Source organism: Condylura cristata, unplaced genomic scaffold (genome assembly GCF_000260355.1).
Source record: "Condylura cristata isolate star-nosed mole 26May11 unplaced genomic scaffold, ConCri1.0 scaffold00017, whole genome shotgun sequence".
Taxonomy (NCBI): domain Eukaryota; kingdom Metazoa; phylum Chordata; class Mammalia; order Eulipotyphla; family Talpidae; genus Condylura; species Condylura cristata.
Genome location: NW_004567118.1, coordinates 21,584,327 through 21,606,896, shown reverse-complemented (window position 1 = coordinate 21,606,896; position 22,570 = coordinate 21,584,327). Strand labels below are relative to the sequence as shown.

At 47.5% G+C, this 22,570-nt stretch overlaps 1 protein-coding gene across 7 annotated transcripts in view; it reads left to right on the top strand.

Moving 5' to 3' along the window:
- Positions 1–22,570, top strand: part of TOM1L2 (target of myb1-like 2 (chicken)) — a 108,036-nt gene that overhangs the window by 47,388 nt on the left and 38,078 nt on the right. For all 7 annotated transcript variants that reach the window (XR_001145536.1, XM_012726269.1, XM_012726267.1 and 4 more), the window contains exons 2-4: positions 3,841–3,925; positions 8,397–8,475; positions 14,784–14,933. Coding sequence is in view for 6 of the 7 variants with exons in the window: in XM_012726269.1 (XP_012581723.1) it covers positions 3,841–3,925; positions 8,397–8,475; positions 14,784–14,933 (314 nt within the window). In the remaining variant the exon portion in view is untranslated. The remainder of the gene's footprint in view (positions 1–3,840; positions 3,926–8,396; positions 8,476–14,783; positions 14,934–22,570) is intronic.

The window sequence follows — 22,570 nt, the reverse complement described above, 5'->3', positions numbered from 1 at the left end:
TGTGTGTGTGTGTGTGTGTGAGAGAGAGAGAGAGAGAGAGAGAGAGAGAGAGAGAGAGAGAGAGAGAGAGAGAGAGAGAGATCAGGAAAAAATAAGGATTGATTTGAGCTCCTTTGTCAGACTAACTTATCTCATCTGTTCAGCAGAACCAAATACTTATGGTTGTTTGTGTGGCATTTGCAGCAAAATGAAAAGAAAGAAGCATTCTCTTTGGGTGGGTCCTTTATAATCAAAACGAGTATATATCTTTTAGCTTGAAAACTTAGAATCTCAGTAATTGAATAGAATGCGCTGACCCTGAGGATAAGTTATCATGCCTTTGAGCCCCTTCCCGGTATTATTAGAGGAAGGGAGAGGGTGACTATAAGGTTAATGGATTCTGCTGCTAAACCGAACTTGGAAATGAGGTTTCATTGATTTAATATTTCCTCTATTAAGCCTCCCAAGACTGTCCCTTGTGGCCCTACCAAAGTGCAATCATGGTGCTTTCTTCCCATGAGAGTCTGTACCCTGGCTCATGCTGTGACAGGGACAGATGATCAGCTCAGGCTGGCCCTTTGGTTAGCTAGCCAGTCCCTTTGTTGCCCCAGAGGGTCACAGCCCAGGTCCAGAGCAGAGCAGCTTTAAGCTCAGCCTCCTCCTGAAGAGGCTGCAGGTTCGTGGCCTCAGACACTCCCTTGCTGTGTGTGACCCTGAGAGGGTGTCACCTCTTCCGAGAGTGGATACCAACCAAATGTGTGGCCTGGAGGTTAAGAATCGTTACACCCACACACTTTGCCTGCTCAAGAACCTCGATTGTGGCTTCCTTGGGTGACAGGCCGCACTGCTGTCTCCCTGCTACCTTGCCCCCCTCAGCCGCCCTGTTGCCTCTGCCCTCATTCTGTGCTTCTCTAGGCTGTGCTGACTGGCAATTTGAGCATTCTGTTTGTTTGCCTACCTCTCACCTACCACCTGGCTGCCCCGCACCACCCCTGCTCTGGCGCCCCCAAGGCCCGACACAAACACAAAGCTCTAATTTCTGTCCTATTCCAATGGTGCCCCTTCATGTCTTAATGACACTGCCCCTCTTTCATACGTGTGCATTTGAGGTGGGCTGTTAGCATCTCTGAGGCCTGTCCTAGTCTTAACATTTCTGATCCAGGTTCTTGTGCCTTCCCCCCTTTCCCCTTCTCCCACGCACCCCCAGCACTTTCCTCTTCTTGTAGGCAAACAGGCAACACTGCCTGTGTACCTGAGATTGACACCATTCAAGGACTCTGGTAAAGGGTTCCCAAACCATGGGCCTTCCCAGGATCCTATCTGCTGTACCCATGACCTTTTGTCTGAGGCAGATTCTCACCATTTGTGGGTAGATTTACTTTTTTAGGGTTAAGAGTCTGGTGAATAAAGAGGACACAAAAATTGGGGTATGCTCTCTCTGGTAAAAATTAAACAAAGAGGCTTTTTAATGTAAACTGAAGGCTGTGGCGTGAATGTTTTGAGCAATAGCTATATTTTTGGAATGTGTTGTCATTGCTTATAAGTACAGCCTTTGTTTGGATGTGTGAGTTCTAGTGTGTTATGTAAAAAACAAGTGTCATTTCTCCATAGCTGCGTCAAATAAAACAAGGACATTTCCAGCATGTACAGAGTTCATCTGTTTTATTATTTGAATATCAGTGTAAGTTGGGGTTGTCTGAAGCTTTCGTCAAAATGGTGATGGTATCCTAGCCCCTTTATGGAATGTACAGTAAGACCAGGGCAAGTTTAGAATTCATCTAAGATACCAACCTTGGGTCCCAACTCCGCTTTTGCTAACAGGTAAAGTGGCATCATGCAAATACCTAGGCTGGAATGGTAGACCTGAGAGTCTCTCTATCACCAACTCACCTGTGTGATTCTGGCCAAATGCCCAATGTATCTGAACCTCGATTTCTTCTTTTTAAATATGGGAGGGAAAATACCTTAGGAAATTTTTCAAAAAACTTTATTGTATCAAAATCCACATAAGATAAAATTTGTCTTCTCAACCATGTTTTTAAGTGTCAGTACCTTCACTTTATCATAAAACCAATTCCCAGAATGTTTTCATCTGCAAAACTGAAACTCTATATCCATGGGACAACTTCCTCTTCTTTCTCCCACCACCCCAGGTAACAACCATTCTACTCTGTTTCTACTGAACTGACTGATTACTATTCACCTCACAGTAGCAATATATAGTTTCTGTCTTTTTGTGTCTGGCTTATTTCAGTTAGACTAATATCCTCGTGATTTGCCCATGTTGCAGCATGTACCAGAATTTCCTTTTTCGAGGCTGAATAATATTTCAGTATGTACATGCACCACATCTTGTTGTCTATGCATTTATCAATGAACAATTGTATTTCTTGTACCTTTTGGCTATTGTGAGCAATGCTATTATGAACATAGGTATACAAATATCTCTTTAATACCATGTTTTCAATTCTTTGGGATATATACCCACAAGTGGAACTGCTGGATCATATGGTATTCTAAATTTTTGGAGGAACCACTTACCAGTTTTTTTCATAGCAGCTATATCATCTTATAGTCTCGTGGACAGTCTCTCCACATCCTCACCAACTATTGTTGTTTTTTGGTGTTTGAGAGTAGCCATACTAATGGGTATGAGATGATAGCTCATTGTGATTTTGTTTTGCATTTTTCTAATCAGTTAGTGATATTGAACATTTTTTTCAGGTGCTTATTGGCCATTTGTATATCTTTGGAGAAATATTTGTTCAGGTACTTTGCCCACTTTTAAATTGGATTGTTTGGTTTTTGTTGTTGTTGAGTTGTAAGCATTCTTGATATTCTGGGTGTTAATGCCATATATGACTTGCAAATAATTTCTCCCATTCTGTAATTTTCCTTTTTACTGTGTTGATTTTATTATCCTTTGATGGACAGAAAGTTTTCATTTTGATATAGTCCTGTTTCTTTTTTCTTTTTATTTTCTTTTGTTACCACAAAATCATTGCCAGATCCAGCAACATGAAGCTTTTGCCTTGTGTTTTCTTCTCAGAGTTTTAGCTCTTGGTCTACGTCTTTTATCCATTTGGAGTTACTTTCTATATTTGGGTGTGAGGTAAGGGTCTAACTTCATTCATTTACATATTGCTATCCAGTTTTCCCAGCACGATTTGTTGAAAAGACCTTTCCCACTACACTAGCAGGAAGTTGTCCTGTGTATACGAACTAAAAATACTATATACATGAAGTACCCAATGCCTGGCTGTGACTTAGAAAGTAATGATTGCTCTTCTTTTGCTTTTCTGAGATGTAGTTTTTCATTACTAAAGTTGATTTGTAGTAATTATCATAGCAAATACCTAATAGTGCTGACTGCTACAGACTATTTCATTATTAGTTTGTTGAATATTCATACCAGCTCTGGGGGTTGGTAGACTTATTTTCACTAATTTACAAATGAGGAAGTCAGGGTACATAGGAGTTAAGTAATTGGGCTAGGGTCACATGCTAGTAAGTGGTAGCGCCTGCATTGGAACCTGGGTAGTTTGGCTCCAGAATCTGTGGACTAGTGAATTGAACATATTCCTGTTTGGGGTGCTTTTTGATAGTTTAGGCCTCTATGCGCTTTTCAGTCTGGAGTTTAGTGAATGAAGGTCAATGTTATGACATCAACCCTTAGGCCTGGGCCTCCTGCTGGGTGTCCTTTTGTCAAAGCAGCACCCTCCCTCCCCACACCCCCCAGAACTGCTGTTAGCTCAGTTCCTCTGTGTGGGAGGAAAATGTGATAGTTTCAGTCCCTTCTTTCTTGCCAGGGTCCCCTTGTTCTAGGAGAAAAGTAAACCAATTTTCTTTCTGAATTTACAGAAAAGGCAACAGATGGCTCCCTGCAAAGTGAGGACTGGACATTGAACATGGAGATCTGTGACATCATCAATGAGACAGAGGAAGGGTATGTTTGCCCCAGACTCCCCATCCTGTGAGCTTGTCAGCTCTCGGTGTCACTCAGGCCTTTCAGGACTAAGGGTGTTGAACGTTTTACTTTTCGTTTTGCTTTGGCATTTAATAAGCTGACACTCTTAATTATCTTTCCTCCTCCCATCCATCTTCCCACCCATACTTTCCTAATGGCAGCGCTTGAGTTAGAGCAGTGACAGCCTCTTTTAATAACCTGCTTTCAATCACAAGTGAAGATGAAGTTGGTTGGTTACTTGGCCCCTGGTAGTCGTTAGTCTCTGCAGCCAAATCATTACCCCCTTTCACCCCTGCTCCTCAGCCTCTCCTTCTGGGGCTGTCTCTGCCCTGCTTTGCTGGACTGGAGCCCCAGGAGTCAGCAAGCCCCCACAATGACCATGGGGGAGGCAGGAAATTGGAAAATCCTTGCGAAGCATAGGGCAGGTGTTTCTGGCATGGGGGGATTTGACCCCCAGGCCACCCCTCACGACCAGGTCTGCTCTGGTAGTTGTCTGTGTATTCTCTCCTACATTATAGCTTCATTCTGTTTATCCTTTTTCTAAATTAGCCTCCATTTGACCCTCTGTCCATACCATAAACATATCTTCTGTAGTCTTACCCTCTTCAAACCGAGACTGAAAGATGAAAACAGCTTGGGCTCAAGCTACCCTAGGCTGGCATCTCAGTGCTGTCATTTACACATGCCTAGCCATGTGTAAGCTGGGCACCAGCTTCTTAAGGTTGAAACTGCTTGTCAGGCAACAAATATTTACTGAGAGACTGCCTTGTACTGGGCCCTAGTAGAAGTCCTAAGGTTACCGCAATGACAGTACAGACAGGTCCCCTTCCCACGAGGAGCTGACAGTGCTAAACGGGGAGGCAGGCCACAGACAAGATAATTTAAGCACCTATAATGTGGTCAGCTGGTGAAAAAGCTATGCAGAGAAGTGAGCTGGAAGGGATTAAGGGAAGGAGGTGGGCAGCTCTTGAGTCGCTTGCCAGGTAGCAGTGAATGGGCTGAGGTGCCCAGGTGTGTGCCCATGGCTGCAGGTGCAGAGGGAGAGGCGGCTGCGCCTCCAGGCAGGCAAGTTCAGGCTGGGCCTCGGATTGTCAACTGCTTTTCTAGTCCACACCTTACTCTCCTTTTATGCTGTCTTCTCCTTTCACTGATTGATTCTGTCATTCTCTGCACCTTAGTTTGAACCTCATTGCCCTGGCACCCCTCCCTCCTTTAAATGATTTCATCTATTATACTTGCCTCCTCATGGTTTAAAGTTACACATTTGTGTAATGTTTGTTACAGTGTGTCTTGCCCCCAACCACCCCTTAGATTGTGAGCTCTATGAGGGCAGGGATTTTGCTTTTCTTTGTCTGCAGTGCCTAGCACAGTAATTGCATATAATTGACTCTTGATAATTATTTGCTAAATAAGTGAGTAAATGAAGTCCCTAAGCAACTCCGTAGTCTGCGGAGGAAAGCAGGCATGTGAACATAATCATAGCACAGTGTGACCAGGGCTCTCAGAAGCAGCATCTCTGGGAGAGAGCCTAGAGCAGTGGCAGTTAGGAGGGCTGGGCTGATGGGAGCAAAGTCATCTTGAGGAGGTGACACCCAAATGGAAGTCTGCAACATTAGCCGGGTGAGGGGGTGAAGGCAGGGGAGGGCAGTGGACATCCAGGCTGGTGAGCAGTGTGTGACAGGTGCATAGGGGAGTGTCGAGGGGTTAAGGGAATGAATGAAACCTGGAGCATCTGCCGGGGTCCTTGGTCCTTTACCCACGTAGTCTCTCTTCTGTCAGTTTGCTCATTTATAGAATGGGGACAGCAATAGTGCCTATACTGTGGGTTCACTGTCCTTACCCCGTCTGCCATTCCCTGAGCACTTGCCACATCCCAGACCCCACCAGCTCATGCAGCCCACACAACAGCCCTATAAGGTAGGGACAGCTCATTTTAATATTGAGAAAATTGATGCCCCAAGTGTTTGGTTGCTTGCCAAAGGTCTCAGGCATAGCTAGGAAGGGCAGGTGCAGGATGCCAGCCTAGGCTGCTGGCTCCAGCCACTTGGGCGCTGACTGAAGTTCTTTTATTTATTCTAAGCTTTACTCTGGGAGGCTGTGGTTCTGGTGGGTACAGGTTAGGTGAGCTGTCCCCACAGATTCCTTCCTGGGGTTTTCTCATGTCTATGACTGAGATCACTTCTAGTCTCTGGTGTCCTGGATCCTGGGCCATTAGTCAGGAATGCCTGGCTGAATAACTTGCGCAAGAATGTTTTTGACCCGGCTTACAGAGCCTTGCCCAGACCTCCCTAGTTAGGGTGTAGGCATGTGGATTTGGAACCTGTACCCCAGCCGCTTCTGAAATATGACTCTGATGAGGCTAAACCTACCTGGGTCATTTTTATAATCATCTCTGGGGGTTTTCCAGCTCACTGAGTCTTTGTGCCCCAGCCTCTAAGCTGGAAGAGACAGAGGAGGGAAAGCACTAGATAAATGCCATAGAGCAAAACAATCAAATTAATGGCTGAGAAGGAGGGAGGGTAGGAAGTAGGGGGAAAAGAGGTGTTCGGGTGGTACGGAGTGGGCAGCTGGGTCCTCTTGGGGGGTGACCAAGGAGAAAGCATCTCAGAAGCAGGAGTTCTAGAGCTGAAAGACTAGATGAGTCCCACATACCTAGGAAGACTCTTCTAAGTATGGGGTCTGAGGAGACTTTGGGAGGCAGAAAGTGCCCCAGAGGCCAGGTCATGAGGATCTGCGGCCACACGAGGGCCTGGCCTTCCCCAGAGGGCTGCCTGTCCACACATCTTCCTGATCCCTTGCTCCTGCTCCATCTGGGCGCTTGACTCTTCCTTCTCTCCTTTCTCCCTGTTCCAACTCCATGCTGTCTAATCTGCTGCTGCTTCTTGAAACGTTGCAATCCCTCTGACATGGCTTTGATCCGCCTCTGTGAAGCTTCTCCCCCGGAGAGAGGGACAAATACTTGCTTTTGTGCTCCCCCAGTCACTCTCAGGCTGTACTTTCCGCAGATGAATTTTCATTTTAACTCTAACCCAGGAGGAGCCTGCTGACTCTCTGATTTACCACCACCACCATCACCCCACACCAGGAAACTCTGAGTATGTGATGCTCTGTGAGCTACAAGTGATCACAGCCCTTGGAAGCTGTTCCCATTTTTCTGCTCCATGCAAGTTCAAGAGGAGAGGAATGAGACTGAATTGAGAGGGATGGCTGCAGTGGGCCAGGGCTAACCATGGCTTGGCAGAGCCTTTGAGGGAAGAAATCAATCCATGTTCTTGGCCTGCAGCTGCTGACCTTCACCAGCTCAAGTCCACAAACAGCCTTCAAAGCTGAAAACTTGTCAAATTCTGTATTTGCAAAAATCAGCATCCCTGTTTGGAAAGTGCAGCCATCCTGCCAACATTTGGTCGGGACCCAGTCTCCAGAGAGCCTCATCCCAGCAGTCCATCAACTCGGGAGCCAAGAATTCCTGCAGGGCAACCATGCTTCAAATTGGGAATGGGAAATTGGTGACTCAGGGTATTTGTTTACTTCCTCTAGAAGTCTTGCCTGGCTACTGTATATTTCGGTCTAAATTGGGCTGATCAGCAGAGCTTCCACCCTCCCTTCCCCTAAGTTCCTCACACACATTTGAAAGAACTTTTTTGTTTGCTAAACAGAAAATACATATTTCAGAGCTGTAATAATAGAACAGTCAACTTATGGAAGAGCTTTCACCATGGCCCACTTACACCCTGGGGACTGACTAAAAGTCAGTGAGATTCTTTCTGGGACTCTATATCAGATCCATTACTAAAATCAAACTTTTGGCATTTAGCGACTTACTTAAGTCAGGGAAAAAAGGAGTTTCATGTACCCTGGGGCGGTGAAATCCAGGCCTAGCCTGGCCATACTCTCCTCTTTGTCACTCCTATGGCTTCTCAGGAAAAACCTGCATTATACCCACACCCCAATGGGTAAGCTGCTGTTTTGAATACATAATACTTGCCTATGATACAAAATTCAAAAAGATTGCAAATAGGCAGCACAGTGAAAATACCTCTTTCCCTACTCTGTCACCCAGTTCCTAGCCAGCTACCAGCTTCCTGTAGGTCCTTCCAGAGGTTCTTTCCTGTGTACATCATATGTTCTTGTCTTATTACAACTCCAATTGGAGCAAACCTGTGCTGCTCTGCCGGTCACTCTGTTCATGTATCTTTGAGTTTGTTCCAGATGGTGCATAAGGAGAGTCTGTATCCTTTTTTTTTTCAGCTGCATAGTATGCCCTGGTGTGGACAGATGTGTTTTAGCAATAACTTGTTTCATTGATGGCCATTTAGTTTATTTCCAATATCTTACATTTGGAAACATGCTGCCATGAATAATTTTGTATGCACGCACAAGTAGGAGTGAACCTGTAGGATGTGCCCCAACATGGAATTTGCAAGGCTCTTACCATGTCTTTTTTTTCCAGGCCAAAGGATGCCATTCGAGCCCTGAAGAAGCGGCTCAATGGGAACCGGAACTACAGAGAAGTGATGCTGGCATTAACAGTGAGTGCTGCTTGCTCAGGGATGGGAAAGCACCTGGGGAAATCCATGCTCCTGGCCTTGCCCCACTCATGGGGCAGAGTGGGGCAAGCCTCCACTGAGCACAGCCTCCAGGACCTACATCCAGTGGCTGGCCTGGTGCATATGCCTTTGGGGGACTGCAAGGCCCTCTGTAGTGCCCTTGGGGTTTCCTACCCTTCTCTGAAACAGGGTGAATGTAGACCAGCAGAAGATGAGGCCTGGGCAGCACTGCTTGGCACAGAAGCCAGGAGTAGAGAGCCAGAGGCTTCGCTGTGGGTTACCTTTGGACCCCCAGCCTGCTGTGAGACATCTATGCTGGCTGCTTCCCCTGTCGTCATTTTCCTCTTTATAAAAATGCCAACTTTCGCTCGGCTCCACAAGCCCTAGACTTGTGGAGCTTCTCAGATGCTGATACAGATGCTTTCCATAACCTTCCAAATGGTTTCACATCATCACCCACCCATAGATGGAGAAACTGAGGCCAGAGAGGTCTTGATGTTTGCCTAGACCTTACAGCTATCCAAACACACCAAGCTCAGAGTACAGGGTGAAAGCCCATCATCCTTGCAAATTCCTGAAAAATCAGCCAAGTGATTCTTTTAGGAAGGAATAGACCAGGCTTCTTCCCTTCCTTCAGATGTCAGGAAATTAAAAGGGACAACTTTAGGTGTTATTTCTGTCTTGAAAGTGAACAGTTTTTCAGATGTGGCAAAAACTGGGCCACAGTGAGTTCTTATAATAGAAACTGTAACAGGTCAGCATGTGGACCTCTCCATAGGTTTGAATAGTGGGTTATTTATCCCAAACAGCCACAACATATTTCCTGTTAGAGCAGAGAAACTACTTGGCTTTTTTGCCAAAGTGAAAACCGAAGACTTATTAAGAGACTTCTCTCAGCCAGGGGATTGGGATTTGAATAATCAAGAGGAAAAAGACTAGCTAAGAAATAGGGAGTTGAAAGCTTATTTTTTTCTCAGAATTTGATTCATGGCATTTGCTAAACCCAGTGTGATGCCCAAAATGAATTGTTTTCAGTAACTAAAATCACCGGGGAATGTACTTTAACATGCTGGGGCATTTTCCTGGTATCCAAATTTACCCTCTTATGGCCCGACTTCAAGGTGACAGTATTGGATAGAAATCTTTCTAAAGTGGATTCTGCTTTTATTTCCTTCCTACAGCAGAGTATGATGGGAATCAGTCTTGACGGTCAGGTCTTTTTTTTTTTTAGTTATACTATTATATTCCCCCTCCCAGTTTTATTGAGATTTTACTGACTTTTAAATGAGGTATATTTAAGATATATAATGTGATACTTTGATACATGTATTGCAAATTGATTACAATAAGATTAGTTAACACCTCCACTCCCTCACATAATTACTTTGTGTGTGTGTTGGGGGGGGGAGGTAAACACACTTAAAATCTACACTCCTAACAGCTTTCTAGATATACCACAGCATGGCTGATCAGTCACACGATAAACATTGCTCCTCAGACTGACTTATGTTACAGCTGAAGTTTGTACCCTTAAGCCAACATCTCTCCATTTCCCACACACTCCAGCCCGATAGCTACCATTCTACTTCCTGTGTAGAAGTAAGATTCTGTGTAGAAGTAAGAACATACAAAATTTGTCTTTTTCTTTCAGACTGAAGGCATAATGCCTTCAGTTATCCATCTGTGTTGTTGAGAAAGGCAGAATTTCCTTCTTTTTTTTTATAGCTGAATACTATTTTTCTGTGTGTGTGTGTGTACTTTGTCTTGGCGACTGTGAATAGTACTACAATGAACATGGGCGTGCAGATATGACTTTGAGATAATATATTCATATCCTTTGGAAAAATGCCTAGAAGTGAGACTGCAGGCTAATATCCTGGTTTTATTTTAATTGTTTGAGGAACCGCGATACTGTTTTCCATAGTGCCTGTCCCAGTTACATTTCCACCACTGCACACACATACCCTTTTCTCCACACTGCCAATACTTCTTTCTTGTGTAAAAAAAAACAATGTTATCATTTTAAAAAATAGCCATTCTAGTAGATGTGATAAGATCACTCATAGAGGTTTTGATTTGTACCTCCCCAGTGATTTGTGATGTACAGCATCTTTTCATGGACCTGCTGGCCATATGTATGTCTTCTCTGGAAAAATGTGTTCCGTGTTCACCCATTGTATTGTGTTTCTTTGCTTTTCTCTTGAATTGTATGAGTTCTTTATATATAGTTTGGGTATTAACCCTTTCTCTCATAGATGGTTTATATTTTCTCCCATTTTACAGGTTGCCTTTTTGTTGTGCTGATTGTTTATTCTCCTGTGCAGAAGCTTTTTAGATTCATGTAGTTTCACTTGTTTATTTCTTCTATCACTTGTACTTTTGGTGTCATGTCCAAAAAGGTTTTGCTAAGGCCAAGGTCAAGGAGCTTTGTTCCTTCCCCCCCCCCCTAGTAGTTTTACAGTTTTTGATCTTACAGTTAAGTCTTTGATCCATTTCAAGTTAATTTTTGTGAGTGGCATGAGATAGGAGTCCATTTCACTCCTCATGTGGTTATGCAGTTTTCCCTGCACCATTTACTGAAGAGACTGACATTTCCCTATTGGGTCTTCCTGGCTCCCTTGTCAAATATTAGTTGTCCATCTATGTATGCGTTTATTTCTTGGCTCTCAAGTCTATGCCTTCATTCTATTTCTAGGCAGTATACCATACTATTTTGATACTGTAGCTTTGTAATTTGGTTTGAAACTCAAAAGTCTTTAGGTTTGCTCTTCTTTTTCTGTGTTGCTTTGGAGTTATTCAGACTTCTGTGGTTTCATATAAATTTTAGGATTATTTTTCTGTTTCTGTGAAATCTATAGATATTTGGGTATAATGGACATTTTAAACATTAATTCTCTTAATCCACAAACACAGGATATTTTTTCATTTGTGTCCCCTTCAGTGTCTTTTATCAATGTCAGGTTTTGGTGTACAGATCTTACCTCCTTGGTGAGTTTATTCCTGTATGTGTTTATTGGGTTTTTGTTTGTTTAAAGATTTATTTATTTATAAGAGCTGGGGTACATGCCAGAGGTATGGGTTGGGGGTGAGAGGATTCCCCAGAAAAAGACTGGGGAGCAGAAAAGGCAGAGTGACTGAAGTACACTGCAAAGGGGAGCAGTGGGAGGGTCAGGAGAGGTCTGCCGCGCCATGTGGGTCACATCCCTGGCCAGGGATTGAACTCATGCTGCAGTGACTGCATCTAGCTTCATAGTGCTGCACTTTAACCCCTCACACCACCAGGGAGGGCTCATGTTTGCTTGATTTTTAATGTGATCAAGTCTTTGCTGCAAATCCAGTGATGCCTCTGTGAGAATTGTGAGTGTGCAGATCCATTGTCCCTACACCAAAATCTCCATGTAACCAATGTTACATGGTCTCATGTCTGTTTTTATGATATCTGTCCTGTTTGCCTAAAGACAAGCAAAGCTTGTCTTTACTTACCCTATTAGTCACTTTCAGTTCTCCTGCTTTTCATGGACTTTTCCTAGTTTGATATCTATACCCCCAAGATTGCTAATATTTACCTCAAATAGGCGTTAGTAAGAAATCTTTTGGGGTTCTCTTCTTGGGCCTCTATTTATAGACCTGAAATGTCTGTTTCAGATTGCTTAGAGCCACCTTTTGCTTACTTTGAGGGCTGATTGCATTCGGGAAAATTGTTGCTGTATGTAGATTTGCCAGGAGTCTTTTTGTCAGAGGGGTCTGCAGTGACTGATGGACTCCCCTGACTGGGTGGCCCCTGCCAGCCAGGACGTTCTTCTGCAACTCTGGTTCTGCAATCTTTAGGGCTGCTCTGTAGTAGTAATACCACCTTTGTCCAGGGTATTTCCAAGTCTTAATGTCCGGGCCCCAAAGGCCAAGTTAGGATACAAAGGTTTTAGCATCTGCTGTCTAGGGAAACATAAGGGCGCATTCCCTAGTGGTGAGGAGGACGTGCTGGCTCAAGGCTACCCTGAGCATGGAGGCAGAGCTGCAGCTTCCCCAGCCACCTCAAGCTCCTGCTCCCCTTTCTTACAGTGTTCTTTCTCACCATTCCTGCCCCTCTCTCTGGCCTCCTGCTCACCCTTTTCCCCCCTGCTCCTCATGAAATAAGTTGATCTCTGTGCCACTCACCTTGGCCTCAGTAGTCTACTCCCTCCTTGAGTAGTGTTAGAGTGGGTTTTAGCAAATCCTAGAAAGAAAGGTGGTGTGAAGAAAGGGAGGACCCCGGGCCCCTGTGGCTCACCTCAGCAGCTCCACAGCTCACCACAAAGAATGAATGCTGGTTTTCTCATAGTCTCACAGAGTCGAGCACAACCAATGCTGGTTTTCTCATAGTCTCACAGAGTCGAGAACAGGCCCTTAGCTGAGGAAAGCCTCTGTGGCCCCGAGCATGCTGAGCTTCAGCATCTTCCTCAGCCAAGTCTGGCAGAACAGCTTCCCTGGTAGAGACAGCAGAGAGGGTAGGATCTGTTGTGATCTGTTGGGGGCGCCAGGCCAGGAGCCAGTTCTAGCTCTGGTCTCCTCTGTGAAGTTACTGGTGTCTCCAAGCCTCTGCTTCCTCATGTCTGAAGCAGCATACCAACCCCCAGGGTTACTTCAAGGACCAGATGAGGGAACAAGCAATCTAGCACATGTTGCCTGTCATCTGAGTCCTTCTGCTGATCTTGGAGCTGTGAAGGAGGGGGGGGTGATGAGGTGGCTTGTGTGTGAGGACCGAGAGTTCCAGAGAAGGATGCTAGAGTTGCCATCCTGCTCCTGGTACTCACCAGCCATCCGTACCGGCTTCAGTCTCTTTACCCCTCTAAGCCTCTTAACTCTTTTTTTTCCCCAATTTTTTTTTTATTGTATATAATAGGCCTCTTAACTCTTATGGAGGGACAGGGGGGTTGTGAATAGCACTCATCTAAAGAGAATGAATCAGTTACGCAAATTAAATTATATATAAAATGAGAGGATCCCTCACAGTTCCTGTCATGTCACCCCATGCTCAATCAATGTTAGTTATAGATTTTTTTTTTATGGCTAGGCTTTGCTGTGGTAGGCCTATTCCATGAACCCAGCCTTGTGGAATGGTTATATATGGTAGTCAGGTTAGTTTGGGTAAATTAGGATAACTGAGGCAGTCAGAAATGCCCCCTCTTGCTGGTGACACACTTGTAAGAAAGAATTGCCCACTAGTTGCCTGTGGCATTGTGGGGGAGGGGGGGGCTGTGGCATGGGAAGGGCCAAGTAATCATATGGGCTGATTTACAGTGAAATGAAGAGTTCCAAGAGCTGTGTGCGAGGTTGGAGAGATTCTTTAGTTGGTACCTTGACTTCCAGGAGGCCCTCACCTGTTCTGTGGGAGCTGAGATTATCCCTTTAGAGTGTACATCAGCCTCCTGAATAGTGATCAGCTGTCATAGTCCTTATGTACTGGCCTTCCCACCAGATGCCTCAGACATTCCTCTAGCCTCACTGCAGTCCTCCAAGGGGGCCCACAAGTGCCATCTTACAGATGGGGAAGCTGAAGCTCAGACAGACTTGTGTTAGGGCCAATCAGAGATAGAAAAGGCAGAGAATCAGGCCCACACTGATCATCTGACTGGAACCCCCACACACTGTGCTTTGCTGTATGGCCTATGTATTTTTCCAGACTGGGGAGGAGTTGGTTGGGCTTGCAGTGAACCCAGGCCTTAATGTTGACTGGCAGCTGAGGCCCACAAATCACTTACCAAGGGTGAACAACTCTTTGTCATTGCTAATTTTAGTTGCAGAAGCAGGATTGTGTGGGTCGTGCAGTGTGTGTGAGTGTGTGTGTGTACGTGTATGCTTCCTCACGTACCGGGACCAATAACTCACTAAGCAATTCAACCTGTCACAGCAGCCTTCTCTTGTGACAGAGCCTATATCCCATTGGTTAATACCTCACACCCAGAGGCCCAGAGAGAGGAGTTAGAATGCTAATTTTAAGGAACCGGCTCAGTCATTTTGATCCCATTAAAACACCAGCATCCTTCTCATGCAAAACTGGTGCCTCAATTACCAACTAATTGCCTGATTATTGTGCAGGGACAGGAGACTTCCATCAGCAAGGGGCTGCCCTCCTTCCCTTGAGAAAGGGCTGAATTAGAGAGTGGGGGGTGCCTGTGCTGTCTGAGGTTGTGCTCAGGGGGAGACTGGTTGGAAAGACTCTCTGGGAGAAGGAAGATTGGGCGGTAGAAACTCACCTCCAATTCCTCTTGCTCCCTTTGTGGTGACCTCTCTTTCTTTTCTTCCCACATCAGGTACTGGAGACATGTGTAAAGAACTGTGGCCACCGCTTCCACATCCTCGTGGCCAACCGAGACTTCATCGACAGTGTTCTGGTCAAGATCATTTCTCCCAAAAACAACCCTCCCACCATTGTTCAGGACAAAGTGCTTGCTCTGATCCAGGTAGGTTGGCTTCCCTAGTCCAGCCTGTTGGGATGGAGTAGTTGGTATATGGATGGAGTATATGGTATATCAATGAGTTCTGTGCCTTCCCATCATTTAGAGGAAAGAATGAAAAAGAATGGAGGTTTCTGGGTTTAAATATTTGTTACAAGATGTTTTTTGTACACTCACCCCACTGGAATGTAACTCCAAGCAGCAGGCACTCTAGCAGTTCAGCAGAACCTTCCTGAAGTTTTCCAGGTGCTTGGCGCTTTACTGCCCACGGTGGCCTCTGAGCCATGAGGCAGTGTGGAGAGGGCCACATTAGAGCCAGGCTGGAGAGTCACATGGCTGGGGCCAACTGCTGGCCAGGTGGGCAGGGTAGAGGGAGATACTGAGGAGCTAAGATGGCTGTTGTACTCTGAGGGATGATGGGCCCAGGGTGCATCACAAAGAGAATAGATGTGCAAAGGTCTGTGAGCATCCCAGACAGCACCGATGCCTTGGAAAGCACTCATTGTTAGCTGCTCTTTCACGAATTAGCCCCAAACATAGCAAATCAAAACAATTGTTTGTTATCTTATAGTTTCTGGGTCAGGAATTGAGGAGCAGCTTCACTGAGCCTCGCGGGCTCAGGAACTCTCCTGGAGTTGCTGCGTTGTTGAGCGGGGCTTCCTCGCGTGCATGCTTCACTGAAGCTGGAGGCAGCTCCGCTGGCTCAGCCTGGCCTGCAGGAGGCTTCAGCTCCTTGCTGCCTGTTGGAAAGAGGCCGCAATGCCAACTTCTTGAGTGTCCCCACGACACAGCAACTGGTTTTTCCATAGATCAAGTCATCCAGGAGAGGGCAGAGAAGCTGCGGCGCCTGTTAGGACCGAGTCTGGGTCACACAACATCTTTGCTGTCATATTCTGCTTGTTAGAAGGAGTCCCCAGCTCTAACCTCAAGAGGAGGTAATGAACTGCCCTCTTAAAGAGAATGGGATGTTTTGAAACTTTCCCATGGAGACAGAGTGCAGTGAAGACCCTGTGGCCAGGCTGGTGGCATCTTGGGGAGCAAGAGATGAGGCCAGAGGAAGGCTGGGGTGTGGGGGCCTTAGATGCTGAGAGTTTGTGCTTTGACCTATAAGCACTGGGGGGTGGAAGGAGGCATTGAATGTTTCTGAGCTGGGAATACACAATCAGATCTGAATTTTAGACAGAACACCCCGGCGACAGGGTGGAGAGCACGTGTCAGCAAGTATAAGGAGGTGGAGTGAGTGCTGGGGTGTAGGAACAATAAAGGCCTGCAGAAGCCAAGAGGAGCTAGATGGAAGCGGAGCTCAGACTGGGGCATTGTGATTGGTGTGGGCAGGGGGCGCTCGAGGTGGTGGCAGGGAGGAGAGGGCAGCCCAACTGGGGAGTCTGTTGGCTCTGTCTCCTGTACCCTCTGCCCGGAGTCTTCCTCTGCAGCTCCTTCCCTTCATGCAGAGTGCCCTCAGAGGCCTGCTGCCAGCCAGGTTAAAAGTGCACATCTCACAACAGTTTTCTGGTAACTCTGTGCTAACCTTTCTATCATCTGTCCTTGAGTACCCAGGGGTGTGGCATCCCCAGGGGCTAGAGCAACTGGCTGTGTAGAAAAAGTGTTCAGTCCTCTGTTGTTTCCTCATTGTGGGGCTCCATGTTGTTCACTGAAGCTCGAGGACGTGGGGGATGACGCCTCTGTGCTTGCTTCCTGGGCTGTGCCCACCCCTCCATTCTGCCTGGTGTCTCTCTCACACATACATGTGCTCGCCATCTTACCCCTGCCCTCCCCACGCCTCCTTGCCCCTCACGGCCACCCATTTCCCTCCCATCATACTCCCATGCCACAGCGCCTCCAGTAACTGACATCAGGAACATGCATAATGGCTTTTCCTCGCAAAGGAGGGAGCACCGCGTCCTGCACCCCTGTGTAGGCCCCACAGTGGCCATAGGTGAGGTCTCTTCAGAGTCAGATCTGGAAGGAGTGTTCCTGTGGCCAGGCCCCATGGTGCTCAGCTGCCTCTGCCGACTGTGTGTGGATCCTGGCCAAAGGGAGCCTGCACTGGCCCTGGCCCTGGCCCTCCCTGGCATGCCAGTGCACCTCACCCTGGCCTCCGAAGCTCTCCCATGATGTCCCCACCTCCTTCAGTGCTACTTCTACTTGACTGTGTAACCTTGACAGATGTTTTAACTTCTCTGGGCTTCTACCTACTTGTATGTAAAACAGAGGCTGGCTTTCTTGCCCTCTTGCTCTCAGCCCTGAGTCTGAGCTCAGCCCCCAGCAACACTGGTTTGCACCGTGTTCCGAGGGCTCCCCCTGCTGGCTTGGCAGCAGTATGTGCATCAGAGTACCTCTAGGTCTTCTGTGCGCATGGCTGGGAAAACCCTGGAGGCTTTAGGTGTGGGTGCTAGCTGGTGGGCTGGAGGACCAACTGGGGTCAATTCTCCTTCTCCAGGCTAGGAGCTTTCAGCCTTGGTCATGGCAGGCAGCATGCAGAGCGGACACATACCTTGGCTTCTCTAGTGGGGGGACTGGGAAGGTAAATAGGATCCTTAACTTTTTCTTTTTACTTTTTATTGAATCATAATAAAGCATGAAATAAGTGAAACAGGAAATCACATCTTTTAATCACATTTTTTAAAGATTTATTTATGCATATAAGAACTGGGATATAGGCCACAGGTGTGGGAGGTTGAGAGGATTTACCAGAGAGAGTGGGGAGCAGAACAGGCAAATCTACTGAAATACACTGCTGAGGGGAGCAGCAGGCGAGACAGGAGAGGTCTGCTGTAACATGTGGGGGTCACCTCCCTGGCCAGGGATCAAACTCATACTATAGTGGCTGCCCATAGCTTCACAGTGCTGTGCTTTAACTAGGGAGGGCCCCAGTCACACATTTTATTTTTTTTTAAAGATTCATTTATTTATGCATACAGAACTGAGGTACAGGCCAGAGGTGGGGGGTATGAGAGGATTCACCAGAGACAGAGTGGGGAGCAAAACAGGCAGATCAATGAAGTACACTGCTGAGGGGAGCAGCAGGCGGGTCAGAGAGGTCTGCTGCACCATGTGGGTCACTTCCGGGCAGGGGATTAAGCTCACACTGAATCGGCTGTGGACAGCTTTGCAGTGCTGCCCTCTAACCCGCTGTGCCACCAGGGAGGGAGGGCCCCAATCACACATTTTTAAAAAGTGTATTCAACTTAATACATCTTTACAAAGTGGACATATCCATATAACTAGCACTGAAGGAGGATATGACCAAACAACTCAAAAAGAGCTCCCAGCCCCTGACATGACCACCGGCTGACCTCCCACAGTGAAGGTAGGTTTTTCTTGTTCTTGAGCTTGTTCTGTGAGGACTCCTGCAGGGCGCTCTGTTGTGTCCAGTCCTCTGTGTGTGTGGGCCTTGCACGGCATTGAGTGTGATGTAAGCCTTTGTTCTACCTGCTCAGATCAGCAGCTCTGACCCACTGGATAAATGTGCCACAGTCTATCTCTCCCTCCCACTGTCAGTGGAACAGTTCAGGACCATCATGAAAAACACTGCCATGGGCCCTCCCGGTGGCACAACAGGTTGAAGTGCAGAACTGCAGGGCTGTCACAGCCACTGCGGCACAGCTTCCATCCCCAGTCAGGCGGGTGACCACATGGCGCAGCAGACCTCTCCTGTCTCACCCACTGCTCCCCTCAGCAGTGTATTTCAGCCAATCTGTTCTGCTCCCCACTCTGTCTCTGATGGGTCCTCTCACCGCCCCCCCACCTCTGGCCTGTACCCCAGTTCTGTATGTATAAATAAATAAATCTTTTTTTTTAAATGCTGCCACGAGCATCTAGCATGTCTTTTAGTCAGCATATGTATTCTTTTTCATTGGGTGTTTGTTGAATATGTAAAATTGCCACCTTTAGTCAAAATGGTTGGCTATTTGCACATCCCATATGGTTCAACCTAATATCTAAGGGTGAAATTGCTGGGAGGTGGGGAAGGCCCTTGCTCCAGTTTAATGGTTATACCAATGATTCTCCTACCAGCAGGTAAGAGTTCCAGTTGCTTCACATCATCACCAATCTGTCATGTTCTTCATCTTCTTCGTTAGGCCCATCTGATGATATATAGAAGTATTGCATCTTGTCAATCTTTTTTTAATGCCTTTGAAAAAGGGATTTTGGGCCCTCCCTGGTGGCGCAGCAGGTTAAAACACAGCACTAAGAAGCTAAAGCCACTTCAGCATGAGTTCGATCCCTGCCCCAGGGGTGACCCACGTGGTACGGCAGACCTCTCCTGACCCGCCCGCTGCTCCCCTCAGCAGTGTACTTCATCAGTCTGCCTGTTTTGCTCCCCACTCTTTCTCTGGTGAATCCTCTCACTGCCCCTGCACCTCTGGCTTGTATGCATAAATAAATCTTAAAAAAAAAAAAAGATTTTACTTTACATATTCATACACTTTTGAAAACTGATTAGGACCAGCCCATGTCTGCTGATCCCCCTAGGGAGACTAAATGCTGCTGCCTCAATGAGACAAGAATGAGGGCTGGGGGGACGGAAGCTCACTGACTGTTGCCTTTACTAGGCAGTGGTGTTGCAGGCTACCATCTGACCCCACCCCAGCCAGACTGGAGAGAGGCCCCACTAAGAATCCATGGTGGATTCTTCCTCACTACCTTTGGTATCAGGAAGCTCATGGGTCCTCTTTGATTTTTTTTTTTTTTCTTTTGAGCCCAAATACAGAGAAGCAGAGCCTGGCCCTGCCCTCAGAGAGCCAGCAGTTTAACAGGGGAGATGAGGTTTGCAGGTGCCCGGCCTAGCCACAAACACTCACACCAGCTTTGTAATATTCAGGGGGAACTCTAAACTCAGTATCTTGGCACTGGAAAAGCTTTTAAGATGAAGGGACATAGATCAGCCTCATCCTTCCTCCTGCCCATGAAGCATGGGTGGGTCTCCCGGCCCTAGTGGAATCTGTGACCTGAGCCATTGACCTTTGATGGATGGCAGAGGCTGGCAACTCCTTCTTGTCTTCTCAAATGGGACTAGCACAAGTACACAGAGAGGGACACAGCCGAAAGGCCAGCAAGGGACCGTGTAAAAATGTAGGGCAAAAGCTAAGAGCTGTGGAGGTCCAGAGGCTGGGATGAGCGCGCTGGCAAGCTGCTCACCAGACGGCTCTGCTCACAGCAGCTCTCGCCCGCACACCGCGCGGAGGGCCACATTCTGGACGTGCAGATGCCCGCGGTGCTCCCGAGAAAGGCAGATGCTTCCAGAAGGTACAGACATAGGCCTTACACACTGGACTTGGCCTGGGGCCACAGGATGGTTTTCCTTGGGCCTTCTGAAAGGTAGGGTCTCTGGGGGACAGGAGCCTGAAGGGGCCTCTTTTGGGGAGTGGCTATGGATGGCTCAGGGCATGAAGAGAGGAGAGATGGAGTATGGGAGGCCAAAGAGCACTGACTCTCTTCGCAGTTGGCACAGAGAATAGCTGGTGGCAGACATGTGCCATGGGAGATGCCCTCTGTGGCCATCCTAGGTTGACAATGGCTGTGAGCAGCATTCTAGGAAGGAGGCAAGAGGGAGGTTAGGCTGGGGCCAGGAAATGCAAGTTCCCTGTTCACAGGAAGATATTAGAAAAGCTGGCTTGGAGACCAGTCCTTGGAAACCTTCCTGCCCCTCACTAAGACTTTAGCCCTGTCCCCCAGAGACCCTACCTTTCAGAAGGCCCAAGGAAAACCATCCTGTGGCCCCAGGCCAAGTCCAGTGTGTAAGGCCTATGTCTGTACCTTCTGGAAGCATCTGCCTTTCTCGGGAGCACCGCGGGCATCTGCACGTCCAGAATGTGGCCCTCCGCGCGGTGTGCGGGCGAGAGCTGCTGTGGGCAGAGCCGTCTGGTGAGCAGCTTGCCAGCGCGCTCATCCCAGCCTCTGGACCTCCACAGCTCTTAGCTTTTGCTCTACATTTTTACACGGTCCCTTGCTGGCCTTTCGGCTGTGTCCCTCTCTGTGTACTTGTGCTAGTCCCATTTGAGAAGACAAGAAGGAGTTGCCTGCCTCTGCCATCCTTCAACCTTTCCCTTGAAATTGTTTTCAGGGACAGAAATAGCATCCTAGTAGAGTAACCTCCCCATGATCATGCCTGACCTACCTCCTGCCCTCCCCCCCAACAACCTCCCCCGCCCCAGTGCCACCTCAGCCTGTAACCAGCAATAGAGTCTAAAAATACTCTCTTTCCACTGAAGGTTTTTCTTTCCACCGAAGAAAGTGAGCTGTGTGGGGTGGGGTGGGCGTGGAGGCAGGAGGAACCTGAGGCATTGTGTTCGTGGAAGGTTCAGAGACCTGGTGGCTGGGCCTTTTGGTCAGATTCTGTGTGGATGGGCAGCTCCTGGGGACTGTCATCCGCACGGCTGGGTCATAGGCAGAACATGACGGAAGACTCCTTTTGGCTGAAACAAGGAGCTTACAGTTTGAACCAGTAGTCGTTTATTGTTCTGAAATGTGATGATTTGAAACTTTGTCAAAACTTAAGGGAAACAGAAACAAATGGAATGTGGCTCTTGTTTATGTAAGGGCTTAGCCTGGGGTTTGCAGCCCAAAGGAACAAAGGAAACAAAATAAAAAATTTCTCTCTCTTTCTCATTAGACTTTCCCCCTAGATCTTTCACCCTCGTTACACTGTAGAAATAGGCAGGAAAATGGACAATTACATAGAGAACAGTGAAGTGGCCACTTGGTAATTAACCTGCCAGCTCCTGTGACAGGGACCCTCAGAGGGTGCCGACGCTCCCACGTCACTTTGCTTTCTGACAGGCAGCCTGCCCCCACCACCTTGGGACTCCTGGGCTTCCAGGAGGGGACCAGAGTGAACCAGACCACCCGAGGCTTGCCACCTCTCCCCTGGGTGGATTCTCCATTCTCAGCTGGATCAGCTTTCTGGAGGGGCTCCTCCTTTATCATTGTCACTTAGTCTGTTGACAGCCTAAGTGCCCATCTCCCTCTGTTCTCTGAACTGGGACGAGAGAGCCACTTAGCAGCCATTAGAACTGAATTCAATCTAACTAGACAAATGTTGACTGACCACCTTCTCTGTGCAAGGGTGACACTTCGGGTGTGCCTTCAAAGGTGTGCAAGCTTGTAGGGAAGACAGAAACACAGGTATTCAGGCATCGTGCCAGGAAGTTGCTAGAGGCATAGAGCATCTCTGGATTTCTCCCGCTTCTGCATTGCCACAGAAATGTGCCCCACCCATTTCCATGTTGACATCAGAATCTTGTTCAGTAGAGAATGCTGCCTTGGACATGTGGCCTGTCAGCAGCTGCCCCAGGGGTCCCGTACAGGGGTTGAAATAGTGGCAGGTGGGAAGGGAATGGCCTAATCAAGACTGCTTGGTTACAAATAACAGATGCCAGCTCCAGCTTGCCTAGGCAAAGAGGAAAGTTTGTCATGACAGGGCAGGGTTTGGGGTGTGACTGGGCCTGGGGAAGGAACAGTAAAACTTTCCAAATCTCTGGCTTTATGTCTGCATCCCTCAGCACACCAGCTATACCTGTCCGAGCACACAGGTTCTCTGCTCCTGGGTCACAGGAGACAACACGGCTTCCTCCCAAGACTCCCAGTTATAGAAGACAGCTCCAGCTTCCCAAAGAGAGCATCCAAGCTCAGTACCCGCC